At 35.7% G+C, this 16,741-nt stretch overlaps 1 protein-coding gene across 1 annotated transcript; it reads right to left on the bottom strand.

The window, feature by feature from the left end:
- Positions 1-872: 872 nt before the first annotated feature.
- LOC127835972 (uncharacterized) lies at positions 873-2,499 on the bottom strand. Its single transcript, XM_052362389.1, has 4 exons — positions 2,490-2,499; positions 1,865-2,283; positions 1,158-1,382; positions 873-1,094 (listed from the first exon to the last, which is right to left on the bottom strand). Exons 1-4 carry the CDS (start codon positions 2,497-2,499, stop codon positions 873-875), a joined length of 876 nt encoding a protein of 291 aa, XP_052218349.1.
- Positions 2,500-16,741: the final 14,242 nt, after the last annotated feature.

Raw genomic sequence — 16,741 nt, 5'->3', positions numbered from 1 at the left:
AACGCTAGGTTTGACATACCCAGTAGAGTTATTACTTGATTTACCGTAACGTAGCACGCGAGATGCTAGATGGTAACTCTGTACGGGGAATATTGACACAGGGCTGTGGTTACGGTCTTCTCCTATGTGGTATGATATACCCCGGGCTTGCCTCACTTGTCTCAGAACCGCTGTCCGTCTACGAATCTGATGGAAAGTCGATTTGCTTGGTCGTGTTGACTTCCGGTGTTGGTCTCTTCTGTTGTGGTATGGGTGGTTTTGTCATATCCGTGATAGTGTCTTTATAAGGAATAGAGTGCAGGGGAAGTAAAAAATACCTTTGTAAGGTTTTCACTGGTCCCTTGCCACTCTCCTTCTTCACTCTGTAGACTGGTATGTTCTGGTCTGGGATGTCCATCTTAAGGTATGGTTCTCGATGCCACTTGTCGTCCAGCTTCCCTTTAGGCGTCACATTCTTAACGAGTACCCTGTCACCCATCTCGAGCGTAGAATGGCGTACCTTGTAGCCATATATTGCCTTGTGGCGCCTAGACTGCTTCTCGGAGTTCTGCTTGGCTGTTTGGTAGGCGAAGTTTAGTCTTTTCTTCAACTTGGCTGCATAGGTGTCCTTGCTGCTGGATGGAGCTGTAGAGTCCTTCACCCCAAATAACGCATCTATGGTCAGTCTTGGTTGCCATCCAACATAGAAGATAGTTCGATGAGAAGCCCGTGGACTCATATCTCGTGGAGTTGTAGGCGTGAACCATGGGCTTGACGAAATCTATCCAGTTGGACTTCTCAGCTGGATACAAAATGCCTAAAATCCCAAGTAGTGTCGCATTGAAGCGCTCGGTGACTGGATTCCCCATAGGATGGTAGGGTGTAGTCCTAGTCTACTGCACTCCTGCTATGCTACATAAATCCCTAATGACCATGCTCTCGAAGCTTCTTCCCTGGTCGCTATGCAGTCTTGCTGGAAACGAGTAGTTGGAGAAGAAATTCTCAAACAGGACTCTAGCCGTGGTCTGTGCAGTCTGGTTTCGAGTTGGTATGGCTTGGACGTAGCGAGTGAAGTTGTCCGTGATGACGAGGATGTTCTCGTATACACCCTTGGACTAATCAAGCGAAAGGTAGTCTATGCATACCAGCTCCATGGGATGAGTACTTGTAAATGGTACCAGGTGTGCTTGGGCTTTGGTAGATGACTTCCTCCTCAGGCAGTTGGGACAGGTTCGAGCCGTTTGCACTACATCCTTCTCCAGGCCTGGCCAGAAGAACCGCTGCTTCACCAACCAAAATGTCCTGTCTCGTCCTTGGTGACCGACATCATCATGGAGTCCTTTCATGGCCCAGTCTCTGTAGCTCTCTAGTAAAACTAGCTGCAACACATCCTGACCGTCTACCTGACAATATTTGTATAAAATATCGTATTTGATGGTTAAAGAACTCTTATGTCTGAGGTTCTTCCTTGGATGCCCTTTTGCAGTTGGTCCTTCGGTAGTAGAAGTCTGTTGTCGATATATGGTGAATTCTGGAAATGATAGGGTCTTTCTTTTGTTCCTCCTTCCAGTTGACCTCACTTATGTCTGTAGCTTGGTAGGTAGGATCCTCTGTGTATGTCCAAGGGTTACCAGAGTCTGTAATGACAAAAGACTCTGCTAGTGGATTTCCATCTGCCCTGGCTATGGCCTCTGAGCAGAGGGCTTTGATGACATCTGTAAACATCAACTCTTCTTCTTGCTGCAGTGGTCATCTGCTCAAACCATCAGCATCACTGTTTGTAGTTGTAGTTGTAGTTGCCCAATGCAGCTAACCTTCTGTATCCCGTCGCATCTAAATTGGCTGTTGAAGATACATAGGTGAGCGGACTGTTGTCGGTTCTCACGATGAAGGTGTTTCCATAAAGGTAGTCGTGAACATTTTCCGAGATGGCCCACTTCAGACACAGAAACCCCAGCTTGTGCGCAGGGTAGTTCCTCTCGCTTGCACGAAAACCTCTACTGGCGTAGCTGATGACACGCTCCAAACCATTCTGTTCCTGATAAAGTACGGCGCCAATACCCTCTGTAGACGCATCGACAGAAACGAGAAATGGTTTAGTAAAATCAGCATATCCAAGTACTGGTTGATTGGTTAGAATATGCGTAATGTCCTCAAAGGCCTTCTGCTGCTGGTCTCCTCGTATCCATGGAGTTTTCTTCTTCTTTGACTTCTTGGAATCTTTGTTAGTGGGATGACCAACAAGTAGGTAATTCAGCGGCCTGACAACCTTTGCATAGTCCTTTACAAAGCATCTGTAATAACCTGTAAAAGCAAGGAAAATTCTCAAGGACTTTCGTCCTTGTTGAACTGGCCAAGTAGTCAAAGACGATGTTTTCTCAGGGTCTGTATGAATTCCGTCAGAGGATACAACATGACCTAGATAAGAAACTGAAGTGCTGAAAAATTCACACTTAGAAGCTCTTAGTTTCAGACCATGAAGATGAAGACGTTCAAATCAAGCTTCTAACCTGGTGACATGATTTTCAAAATTCTGTGAAAAAATAAGGACATCATCTAAAAAGATAAGAAACTCTCTAAGGTTAAGATCACCCATACAGTTTTCCATTAGTCTCTGAAAAGAACTGGGTGCATTTGTTAACTCAATTGGCATCCGCTCACATTAGATGAACCCCAATCCTCCTACTGCAAAGGTTTTCTTTTCTTTGTCTTCCTCTGCTATTTCCACCTTCCAGTGCCAGCTGCGTAAGCATAATTTTGAAAAGAATTTGGAATTATCAAGTGAATCAAGCATATCTCCAACTCTGGGTAAATTGTATGCATATTTAATGGTTCTCTTATTCAGTTTCCTAAGATCTAAACAAAAGCGTAAACTGTTCTCTTTCTTTCTAACTAAAACTACATTGCTACAATATGGTGAACTGCTTTCTTTGATGGCCCCGCAATCCATCATCTCCCGCAAGTACTGTATAACCTCTTCGAACCAATCAACCAGTACATGGATGGTGGTATTCTCCTGTAAGGTTTTTTAAAAGGTATTTTATAATTAATTTTGATACGATCCTTAACTAAGTCTGTCTTGCCAATATCTGTGGATGATTTTGAAAAGATATTCTCCGAATTTTCTTGTTGGGCTCGAATATACTATTCTTCGGTTAAATTCTCTTTATGGACTTTTACACCTAATTCCTGTAAATTTTCAAACAATTTAATCACAGTTGTGTCAGTAGTCACTGGTTCAGCTTGAGTATACAACTTTGACTTATGAAAGAGAACATATATTTGTGTTTCGTAATATTCTAATAGGTTTACAAGTAATATTGCAAACTCGAACAGGAACTCTGGCAGCAGTACCTTCACCTTCAAGGGAAACAACTCTTGGACATACAGTAAATCCAGATAATTGAGGTTTGTCAGTTGCCTCTGTAAGACCTGTTTTGACACCTTTCTGTTTCCTTACAAAACCTGAAATTGTTGAAACTTCATTAGGATGAATGACTATGGGAAACTTGTTGATTGTCTTCATTAAAAAACATAATTTGTACAATTCATAGCATCTAAGGCAATTCTGTAAAGATCTTCTGAAATGTTATTCTTGTTAAAAAACGCAAAACATTTGTACCGATAATACCGGGTACACTATGTCGGTATTCTGTATCTGGAACAATCAAAATAAATACAATACTGCTGTTCTCTAATATAGAAGGAATTAAAATATCACCCTCAATGTAATCTTAATATGGTTAACTTGTACCACAAACTCCAACAATATCTAAATTGAAACATGACATACTACATAATTCTGGTTTTGGTTCAAGGGTATTGTAGAATGACTCTGAAACTAAAGTAACCATTGATCCACTATCACCTAGTACATTTTTCGCCACAGATTACTGCTGAGCCCTCATTGGCTTTTCCAAATATCCTATCTGCTAACAAATTAGTCTTTGCTTTAGGGCGATTTCCAATATTAACCACCCCAGTTTCCCCAACAACTGAGGAGTCTAAGCGTGTTTTTTTAATTTGTTAGAATTATGACTACTCTCTTGTTGACTGTTTCCACCACGGTATCTACCACGATTTCCACCACGGTAACTACCACGATTTGCACAATGATAATTACCAGGATTTGGGTATATCCACATTGTATGTTCTGGTTATTGTCCATACAATAAATATCATTGTTACAGGAACCTGCAGCATCCTTTGGTTTCTCTTTCATCTGTTTTCAAGAAAAAGCATTTTGTTCATGAGTTAGTCCATTTTACTGGTAAGCTCATCAACAATTTTCTTGTCTACTGCTGTGGACTGTTGAGCTGTATTAACTGTTGTTGAAATACTGCTAGAAGCTGACAACTCGTGCTCCACTGACCGGACCTCTTTCAAATAACTATGATAATCAAACATAGAGACATATTTATTTCTGGTAAGTATCTTCAGCTTCTCGTGACGTAAACCTGTCCAAAATTTTGAACGTGACATATCATTTCTAGCAACAGAAGAAACATGACCGCTTTCTACTGCAACTTGTAGTAAAGCTTCCAGACGACATCCATCCGCGGTAACATTTTCTGAAACTTTCTGAGATGCATTATTAAAAGTCCGCTTAAATATACTCCTTGAAGAACTCCTCAACAATTCATACATCTATAGAAATTAAATACTATCCATGAAACAAAATTCCACTGAAATAACTATCTTCAAATGCAGTACCCTAAACAAGTACACACGACGCACTAACTGACTGAACTGTATCAACAATCCGCACAATAATAATACGGACCCAGTTACATGGTGTTCAGTCACCAACTAACTGCAATAATACCACAATGAAACAACTTTAAAATACTACCAAAATTTAAGACGTGTGTATGGTATTCTTACCAAGCACAACAAATACAAAGAAAATCTGCTATAATATTTATATCAGACATTCGTTGCAACACGAAATATTATCACGCGATAATATTTTCAGGCTCAAAAGAAAATAATGGAGCCGCACATCTGATGTTCTAAACAACACGGACAATATATAAAAGTATACGCTCGTCTGATTTAAACGTAGGTTTAACACAAAAAGAAACACAAATTGACACAACCACACAGAACATGTATCACTTACCTCAATCGCTCCTCTTCTCAATCATACATCTACGGGTATATGCAGTGCAAAGAATTTGTGCGAAAGAAATGTACAGAAAGAGTGCTAGATAGTTGGGCAAGAATAACTCAAGCCAGTTACTGGGACACTCAATAAATAAACACTCCCTTACGTTTGCAAAACAATTCAGGCAACATCTTAAGAAAAATGCTCAAAATTTACCCTAAGACACTGGGATTTCAAAAATATCAAAACGATAAAAGTTTTTCCTTAAAATATCTAGTAAATTACACTAAATGTTTACAGAAAAACAAATAACTGTCCACTTAGAAAATTGTTTCAACTCAAATTTATTTTTCAACTCAACATTTTACCACGAAAACATGTGAAAGAACAACAAATTACGTGACAACATGAAAAATACACAAAGTACACAACTCACCGTCACTATACACAATACTCAATTAAAATCGCACTAGTTTATACCGATAATCTACAGTAGTTAACAGCAAATATCTACAAAGTTCAGAAATTAAATGTTCCATGAGTTCAACTGTCCTCCGCTGTTCTTCCGAAATAATAACTCGTCGTGATAATCGCTCCAGTGTTACCGTAGTTATTCATTTACCAGTGTGCGCACTTAACAAAATCACTAGCTAGCTTTCAAAATTTCAACAAACTCTGATGCATCATGGAAAATCCAAAATTCAAACGAAAAAAGTGCAACGAACCCGACTCGGTGAAATCTCGAACTCGCTCTTCCGTATCTCCAAGTACGGACTCCTATCTTGCGCCGATTTCGGCTCGAGCCTGCGTACGCATATGGATCTGCATCCGCTTGTACCCAGAAACGCTACAAAACCTTATCATGGTTTCTTCAGCCTCAGCATTGAGGCTTCCTCCGGACCGACGTCTGTCCGGTCCGATCCTCGGCTGCGGCGGCGATCTTGACGTCCCTGACACTATAGTCCAACGGAAACCCCAATGGCCAGCAATGTCATCGGGGAGATTTATATGAGCAACAAAGTCCTGGCGTAGGTTCGTTATTACATTTATCTGTATAAAACGGGCCTATAAAGCTATATCATCTAGTTAGAAATATATATAAACAATCTTACATAAACACACAATACAAAGATTACATATATCAATATCACAACAAAACTTAATGGGACGCGCTTCGAAAAACAATACATATACATTAAAAATATAAAGTATAAAAAATAATATACAATGGCTTACTACAGTGTCCGATTAATTAATAATAATAAATATCCTTTATAGTTAATATAAAGAGTTATTTTACACCGTCTTAACTTGTGAAAGTTATCGAGGGTTGTGAGGGACGAAGGCATTTGTCGGGGAGGGAAGAAAAAGGTGAACGAACAACCTAATAGGAATCTTTCTCTCAATCTTTATTTCATTCAAACATAACACATAAAGAACAAGTGCACGGATACGGTAAACAGTGCTCACACGAAAGCACGTGCAGCAGTTGGATAGCCTCGGACGACCTTGTAGATATACATTGTTAAATGTATAAAACCGAAGTATTCCGATTCACCCAACAACAGCAGACGACACAATGACAAATCACCTTGACAAAGACAAACGAGGACAAACGGAAAAGTCGGCGCATGCGCGATGACAATTATACGTTCGCGTGCACTTTAACTATGGAGCGGCGCATGCAAATTCAATATAGGTAAAAACTGACACATGGAAAATATCAAACTGTGACATCCAGTTAGTAATATACAGACAGTAATATACAGGTAGTAATATACAGGTAGTAAAATACAGATAGTAATATACAGGTAGTTATATACAGGTAACCACAGTGAAAGGATGTATCCAGCACAAAACCACTGACATAAAACATCAGTTGATTCTTGACAAGTCGACACCTTAAAATCAATTGTAATTCATTCTGTTGACTTATACAATTAAACTATGCTATCTTATTTATTGTTTAATGTGCGAATTGTTTTCTAGTTGTGTCTATTGAGTATGCATATCTCATACAATATAACGATTGTAGTAAACTATCGACCAATGCAATTATTTAATAAAACAGTAATACATAGTTGTTAATATTTATACGTTTCAACGAGAATTCTACAAGGTTAAATATTTTTAATTTTCATAACTTTTATACGATGCATATGATTTCATTTTGTAATAAGAATGCGGTAAGGCTGGGGATTATTGATTTTTATAAGACTTCTATGGGGCTAAAGTAACGTATTTTTTATAAGACTGCTATGGGGCTAAATATGTCGTCTTTTTGATAAAAATGCGTTGGGGCAAAAGATGTCGTATTTTTTTTAAAGATTTCTATATGGCTGAAGATGTTGTATTTTTTATAAGAACGCCATGGGGCTAAAGATGTCGTATTTTTGATAAGAATGATTTGGGGCTAGATATGTCGATTTTTTATAAGAATTTTATGAGGCTAAAGATGTTGTATTTTTGTTAAGAATGTTATAGGGATAAGGATTTGTATTTTTATTTTAATAAGAACGCTATTGGGCTAAGGATGTCATATTTTTATAAGAAAGCTATGTGGATCAGGATTTTTATTATGCCACGACAGCGCATTTACGTTGAAGACGCTGACATGATATTTTAAAGTGTTATCGGATACCCATCCGATAACAGTTTTAAGCTCCGCCCATCAATATCCGTTTTAAAACTCCGCCCATATTTGGTTTAGTCAATGAAAATTTTTAGCGTTCCATGTTTTAGCCCCACGCATTCTGATAACTACTTTTTGTAGGCGTGGTATGTCGCTTCTTTGGTTTAAATGGAAACAAACAGCGATTCATATTTTATTCAGACGTTAGAACATAAATAAACAAGAAGTTGTTTTTTTAAACAAAACTAATATTTTATTAAGTATATATCTATAGGGAAATGTTAATTCAATGAGCATTAATCAATGGAAAAAATAAACAAATACAAATGTGCACCGCTACCATTCATTGGCTGCAGATGAACACAATTTAAAAGAGTAATGATAAACATTTAACGTAACACAAATATACTTAACACGTTTTAAATAAAAAATGACAGATTTGATCAATTTAAAGAAGAATTTTTGACAAATTTTCACTAAACATCTCGTCTAAGATTATATAAAAAAATAACTAATAATTTACAAATGCTTTCCTTTTTTGTGTCGTTCTTATAAAAAGCAAGGCAAACAGGTGAATAGCATACACAATGAATTAACATTGACAAAGTAACATAATTGATACTTGATTGAGATGCTTTGCTAATACCTGCCATGCTATTAATACATGACAATTTCAATTTTTAAGTGTCTAAAATCAAACTTTCACAAAAAAATGGTTCTATCTCCACAACCAAACAGGAAATTTGTGTAGTCAACCTGAAAATAAAATAAAGAATCCTTTAGAAAAAAACACATCATCAAACACTCATTGCACAACTGCTTTAATAATACAAATCCAGATATATAATTTGTATTAAAATTTAAACTTTATAAATATAGTGACATATAGATTTATAACATGTTCAGATAAAACAATAACATAAATACTCTCAAAAATAAATTTGTCGACAAAAAAGTATTACCTTTCCGATAAATTAATAAGATGGGTTGATGTGAAGCTGTGCCGGGATGCAGTTGGGGGGGGGGATATCTCGAGTTGGTTGAGAGGCAGAGAAAGACTCAGACCAGTGCAACTGACGAGGGTAGAACTGTGCCGCCAAAAATTTTGGTAGATATCATCACCCATGGAATGTGTGGTCGCAACTTTCTGCCATTAAAAGAAAAACATTTCATATTATAATAAAATAAAACAAATCCAACAGGAGATAACATTTCAAAATAGAGTGTATTAATAACATTTTTATGGCACAACTTGAACAAATTACAACTTTAATAGACACAATATTATTAATACAAAATGAAAATGTATAAACTCCACTTTATATAAAAATAATTAAGAATTTCTTTTAACTTAAAATATTTTTATTATTGACTCAGGGCTTTTTTTGTTTATTAAGGGAATAGGTGTTTTCCTAACTTGAGAAATTTGCGAATCAAATTTTCACAATTTAAAGAAGTTCGCGACTCAAATTTTCACAATTTAAAAAAAGTCAGCCACTCATTTTTTCACAATGTTGATCTGTGGGCGACACAATTTTGAACAGTTTTCGACACATGTTTTCAAAAACGTTGCACAGCGCGCAACTCATTTCTTCACAATTTTCAACAGTGAATTTTTTTATGAAAAATGCGTGACTCAATTTGTTCACAATTTTGAACAGTGTGCAACTCATTTTTTTTTAAATTGTGTACAGTGCGCGACTCATTTTTCCACCATGTTGAATGAACAGTGCGCGACTCATTTTTTTCCAAATTTAGAACAGTGCGCGACTCATTTTTACAATTTTTTAACAGTGCGCAACTCATGTGTTTTCACAATTTGAAGAGTTTGTGACTTATTTTTTTGTAATTTTAAATGAACAGTGCCACACTAATTTGTCCCCCATTTTTGAACAGTGCGCAAATGATTGTTCCAAATTTTGTACAGCGCATAACATGATTTTTTCACCATTTTGAACAGTGCGCGACTCATTTTTCCACAATTTTGATTGAACAGTGCATGACTTATTTTTTTTCCAAAAATTTGAACAGTGAGCAACTCATTTTACAAATTTTGTACAGCGCGTGACTCATTTTTTCAAAATTTAATTTATGAAAAGTGTAGGACTCATTTTTCCACAATTTTGAAATCAGAATGAACAGTGGGCAACTAATGTTTCCCACAATTTTGAACAGTGCGCGACTCATTTTTTTAAATTTTGGTACAGTGCGTGTCTCATTTTTTCACAATTTCGAACAGTGCGCAACTCATTTTTCCACAATTTTTAATAAACAGTTTGCGACAGTAGAACAACTGGCACTGATCAGGGGTTTCACTGGCTCAAAAAAAGTTGTCGCCACTTTTACGCGCGTCTTAATAAGCTTTATTTGTATTTAATAATAATTTTTCAACTTGATAACAACACAGATAACCAAAATAATATAATAATGTTAACATCAATGCTTTAAACATTATGCTGCATAAATGTTTCAAAATTAATTATTTAAACATAGAATCACACCAATGTACATCATTGGAAAGGGAAAAAGAAAAATATACCATCAGAAAATAAATCAGTCTGATCATTGGTTCATCAGCATGAGAATGGGTGTAAAAAAATGGCACAAATAATGAAACATGTGTGTTTAAGCATGTATACATAACAATGAAACTTACCAACCATTCGGCCAGGAAACATATGGTGCAGAAGCTGCGGGATTCAGCATGCTCTCCCACTGATATTATGCAGATCAGTGGTCAGACTGGTAGTCAACTTATGTTGGGATTTCCCAATTTTGAAGATATTAACTTCACCAATCTCCAAACACAAACATATGTTCCTTTATTGTCAGTCAAACAGCAATTAATCCATCATGTAACCCAGACAGTCTAAAAAAACGATGCAAAACCAAAACATTTTCGTTTCGTCTAACACACAGCTGGTAACGTCGCTGAATATTGCACAAAAGCAGCTTCATTATGAAGTTCCAGCGACTCGAAATACACAAGTAGTCGCCTAGTAGTTCCCCACCCACTTTGACTTCGCACGTGAAGGCCTGTTTTTGGGTGAAACTGTTAACATCTCACAACTAAACGTATACTACGGAGATGGACAAGTTGACAAATAAATCACTCTTATCACTTCCAAATTGCACACTACGTTAAAATCCCGTTCCATTTGATTATTGTCTTTATTGTTTGAAATTTTCACTCTACACATTCGCTTTGAAAATAACGGTTGGTGTGTACTCTTGGAAGTACATGTCGAATGTGTTATTGTAAAAAAAATTATTGGTATTGTGTTTTTAGTGCAGAATTTGTTTTTGTAAGTATCGATTTCTCGATTCAATTTTTGTATTTTTTTTCAAATTATGTGCGTTTAAATTTGATTGTTTGTTGATTACTTGCGAACTATTTTTTATGTGTAAATATATATGCATAGACGCTAGCGGATGTAATCAGGTTGCTACTAATTTGCATATTTACTACCGTATCTACATCAATGAAATTTAGCGGTTGTTTGTTTTGTTTGTTTTGTAAATATTTTCTTATTTACTTTAAAATGTGGCATAATAAATAGAATATATGGTTGGTGACTTTTGATATCATGTGATATAAGACTCGTCCGATATGGCGTGTGAAAAGGCTCGGCAAGCCTCGCCTTTTCCTACGCCATATCAGACTCGTCTTATATCACATGATATCAAAAGTCACCAACCATATATTCTCTATTTATTTTATTTTTGATAAGAATTTATAATTCTCAAGATTTGTATTTAAGTTTGAATAAGAAGGTTATGAGGCTAAGGGTGTTTTAATTTAAATACGAACGCTGTGAATCTCAGGATTATGGCTTTAACATGAATAGCAATTGCGATATGTCCTTTGATTTTTCTTGTAATTTGTATATGAAGCTATGGGGCTTCCGATTATAAATGTTACTAAAAACACAATGAGACTAGGCATTTTTATTGTAATTTTACTGCTATGAGAAATCTGTTTTTTTAATTTACGTAAGAATACCACGAGGCTTATGATTTTAGTTTAATTAAATTAAGAACCATATGAAGCTACGTTAAAACGTGTTTTCATTTTGATAATACTGGTATCAGGCTTAGTGTTTTTTTTGTTTAAATGTTAAAAGGAATGCCACGGAGCTACGGATTAACCCATGTAAGTCGGCAACGTTTTAATGTTTACAGCAAGGTTAACATTAAGTGGACTGGTAATTGCCCAACCAATTGATTATTTGTCTATGGCTTAACTTCAAATGAAAAAAAAAATACCATAGGTTGTTTGATGTGATGGTCAAGACTGCAGTAGCTATGCTAACCCAGCGTAATAACCCCTTCAGAACCAGATAAAATCAATTGTGAACAATAAATACATTTATTTACAAAATAAAAAAAACTATTTACAATATGAAGAACAATTAAGTATCAATGTGTGTGGCCATTTGAAAGTTAAAGTACACTATTTACGTAATATCTTCTCTGTAGATGAGGTAGTCGAACTGTAGATGAAGACGTCGAACAAAAGATGTAGTGGTAGAGTAGAATTGAGAGTTACGACCCGAATGTCCAGCCGTCAATGACCATAGCCGGAAGTGAGCCCCGGATGTAGGGTTCTGCGAAGTAGAAAACTTCGAGCTGTACCAAGCCCGGAATTCGACTGGAGATGACCCGAGCTGCATCAAACCAGGAAAAAGAATCTTGTCAAAAGCCGCGCAGAGTGTGCCCGGAAATAGAATGTTGTCAAACGCCGAGCAGTCTATGTCCGAAAGTAGAATGTTGACAAACGCCGAACTGACTATGCCCTGAAGTAGAATGTTGTCAAACGCCGAGCAGACTATACCCTGAAGTAGAACGTTGACAAACGCCGAGCAGACTATGCCCGGAAGTAGAATGTTGACAAACGCCGAGCAGTCTATGTCCGAAAGTAGAATGTTGACAAACGCCGAGCAGACTATGCCCTGAAGTAGAACGTTGTCAAACGCCGAGCAGACTATGCCCGGAAGTCGAACGTTTTGTTGATGTATCACCTGACCAGCCTAATACCGGTACAAACGTTTCCCAATATCGCCGCCTTATAACGAGGTGTCGTATGTCCTGTCAACGAGCATGACGCCCTATAGACTTAAAGATGCTCATGTAGCATATAAGCTTAATGCTATTGGTGCGTGGACGACCTGACGTCTAATATGCCATACAATTAACCACGAAGAAACGGCCAAATGCCGTATGTTGCGGACACTTACTTCCCAGCTAGTGCTCTAGTCGCAATTCAGGAACTGTCCGTGTATGTCAAATCGTTTGCCAATGTATACTTGCAATCGCCCGGCAGCGTATACCACCAAAGTGAGAATCATGCTTTTCATGAACTCGAAGTAGACAGATTTTCAACAGACCAATCAAATAGTAGACATGAATCAATTTTGTACACATCACCTGAGTAAGCGTGAATTACTGAGGCCCGTAAGTCTTACTTAACAGGAAAACATAACAATTAAAAGAAATAATCGTAGTTTCTTAAAGCTAAACGTATTTAATCGTGTTTTGGCTTTAAAATGTTTTTTCTAACATGCTCAATAATGTTTCTAACAAACACTTGCTTAAAAACCTTATTATAAACAAAAAAACGGAAAACTCTGAAAACTTATATAACTTGACACATGTACAGCTTCGTACAAATAGGATTCTATTGTGACATTTAATTATATTCAACACCAGCTGGAGATACTTCACCAAGCAATATTATAATGGCTCAGCATGAACGTATCGGATTTTCCGGAACAACCACAATATAGGTCCAGAAAAGTAAAACGATAGGCCTTAACATCCGATGGGATAAACAAGAGCACCACATAGCGGGTGCCAACGCTCGGCTGCTGGTGCAGTTTTTAATTAATAAAAGCTTGTCACAATTTTTTATTTGAAGAGGTCACTGTGACCTTGACATTTGACATTTGACCTAGTGATCCCAAAATGGATGTGGCGTGTAGAACTCATCAAGGTTCATGTACAAAGGAGGTTTCAAAATTGTAGGTGGACGCACTTACATGTTTGAGCTAATGTAAAGGTTTTAGCACGACGCCGGACGGCGGACGACGAGCTGGCTATGACAATATCTTTCCGAAAACAGCCGAGCTATAAATCAAGGTACTATTGTTCTGTAAACTAGCAAAGACACTCCAGTGTTTTGCTGGTAATTACGTTATAAATCAATATTGAAATCAAAACCATAAAGCTCGGAATATTGAGGTATACACGATACTGAGCTGTTAACAAGGGAGTGTAATTGCACTTTTACAACACGTTTGAGGTTATTTCCCTATTAATTTATCGAATAGCTTCATTCTCTATTTTAGTTTATTTTAGGATGATTTATTTAATACATTGTTTTCAGTATGCACTGAAGTTCTGGTCAATTGTTCAATGAATATGTTTGTTTTGCACAATAAAAGGTTACACATTTAATACTAATATAGCAGTAGTAACATTCACAACATGTAGTAACATTGTTAATATCGATAATATAATACACTGAGAGTTTGCAATAGCAGTCATTATGTATTATTGGTTCGTTTCAATTATACTGAAATATTAAGTGACACCATTCAAAACACGCTTCTAGTTGCCTTTTTGCTGCTATGTGTATGTTGTAACATTACAGACAAAAATGAAAAGTGTATACAGCAATCAGAGTACATAACCGACTGACAATAGCTAACAATAGATAATCTACCAAAAGCGATAATTTCGTTTTGTTCCACAAAAGAACAGTGTTAAGGTCGTTGAAATTTGACACCATAAAGCTATTAGACCATTTAAAAACAGTTTATGAAATTGCGTATTCGTATACTGTTGATTAAATTCAATACGTGAAATGCTATTTATGCTTCACATATTGATTTAAATGATTTGATTAATATTGTGGAAATCACGCAACAGTTCTTCACATTTAGATTGTTTAGTTTACTTAATAAATCAACGCTTATGTTTACCTGAAGAATTTAAATACAATTGATTAGCTGGGAAACAAGAGGTAAATTTGATCAGTAACAATAATGTTAGTAGGGTATTATATTTATGTACATTTTATTTATGGAATATACTATAACGTTTACTTTAAAAACTCTTTGAATGAATATTGAATGAAATGCTACATTACTTAATTACTTGATATTGAAATCAAAACGATATAGTGCGGAATAATCAGATACACACGATGCTGTGTTGTAAACAATGGAGCATAGTGACACTTTGATTCACAAAAAGGTTGAAATTTTTTTCCCTTATATTTTATAGAACATATTTTATTTCATTCTTTATTTTATATTATTTTAAGAAGATTTATTAAATACATCGTTTTCAGAAAATAATGAAATTCTGGTAAATTGTGTTTGATTATAAATGATTATGTTTGCTTTTCACAATAATAGGTTCAGCAATAATAGTCTTATACAAGTAATAAAATTGACAACATATAGTAACATTATTATCGATAATATAGTAAACTGAGAATTAACAAAATAAGTAATTTTGTATCATCGGTTCTTTTTAATTATACTGAAATATTACATGTCGCAATAAATTCACTCTTCATGTTGCTTTACTCGTATTTATATGTTGTAAAAATACAGAAAACATGCATATTATATACAACGAACTGTTTATATAATCGACTGACAATAGTTCACATTCGCCAATTTACCAAAAGCGATTATTTCGTTTTGTGATACCAAAGAACAGCGTTAAGATCGTTGAAATTTGACACCATCAAGCTATTAGACCACTGAAAAGCATTTTATGAAATTGCGCATTCGTACACTTTAGATTGAACACAATATGTGAAATGCTAATTATACTTCACATATTGATTTAAATGCTTGGATTTATATTGTGGAAATCGCGCATATCAGTGCTTTATATTGGATTTTTTCGTTCACGTATTCAATCAACGCTTACGTTTCGTAAGATATCTGAAGAATTTAAACCCAATTGATTAGCTGTGAAACAAGAGGTAAACTTTTCTCAATAACATAAATGTTAGTAGGGTATTAATTTTATGTAAACTTAATTTTTTGGAATAGACTATAACGTTTACGTTAAAAACATCTTGAATGTATATCGAAATACTACATTACTTAATAACTTGATATTGAAATCATAACGATAAAGCGCGGAGTATTAAGATACACACACTACTGAGCTGTAAACAAGGGAGCATAATCGCACTTTGATTCACAAAAAAATTGAAGTTATTTCCCTTTTATTTTATCGAACAACGTCATTCTCTATTTTAGTTTATTTTAGGAAGATTGATAAAATACAAGCTTTAGCATATATTGAACAATAGTTCCATGAAAAAATTCACCTTTGTTGTACTTCCTAACACGGCCCATACATTTATCAATAGCATGTAATCCCCATGTTGTGCTTACGGATTTCAATTAAAGTTTTGGGTTGATGTTGCTTCCATTTTGTTAAAAAATCATGTATTAAGCCTTTGAGTATATTCTTGCAGGAAAATGTGAGCGTGAGTTTACATTGCTTGTCCCCAGGCACTCTGAAGATGCCACATCCGCCACCTTATCACCCGAAACAAGAATATCAGTCTTGTACATTGTACACAATATATATTTGTTCTGAATAAACTGTAGAATTGATGGTAATAATTCCACATTCATTTAATTGTTTTTGATTGCATATTATGTAGAAAGGATGAATACAAACATAACATATTTGAACCTAACCCAGTTAATGGCCTGTTCGATTGCATAGAGTTCAACACTTAATATTGAGATATGGTGAGAAAGTTTTAAAAGAAAATACAGTTGCGTTCAGTCACAACAAAAGCAGCTGCAGCTTTATCAGTGTCGATCTCAGTTGATTCCATCTGTGTAAGTGTTAACTACCCTCCCATATATAATATCTGTAAGTATTTGAGATTCAATAATTTTTGTAAATTTTAAAGGGATGGGTTTTAGAAAGTTGCCTTTGTTAAAAATCTGTCCAATTAGATTGGGAATTATCCAGGTATG

This window comes from Dreissena polymorpha, chromosome 6 (assembly GCF_020536995.1).
Source record: "Dreissena polymorpha isolate Duluth1 chromosome 6, UMN_Dpol_1.0, whole genome shotgun sequence".
In the NCBI taxonomy this organism is placed as follows: Eukaryota; Metazoa; Mollusca; class Bivalvia; order Myida; family Dreissenidae; genus Dreissena; species Dreissena polymorpha.
This window is presented reverse-complemented; position numbering and strand designations above follow the sequence as displayed.

Coding starts and splice junctions, on each gene's coding strand:
- LOC127835972 (XM_052362389.1), bottom strand. Junction 1,383..1,864: donor TTTATGGAAACACCTTCATC/GTGAGAACCGAC, acceptor AAATATTGTCAG/GTAGACGGTCAGGATGTGTT. Junction 1,095..1,157: donor CCAAAGCCCAAGCACACCTG/GTACCATTTACA, acceptor TCGCTTGATTAG/TCCAAGGGTGTATACGAGAA.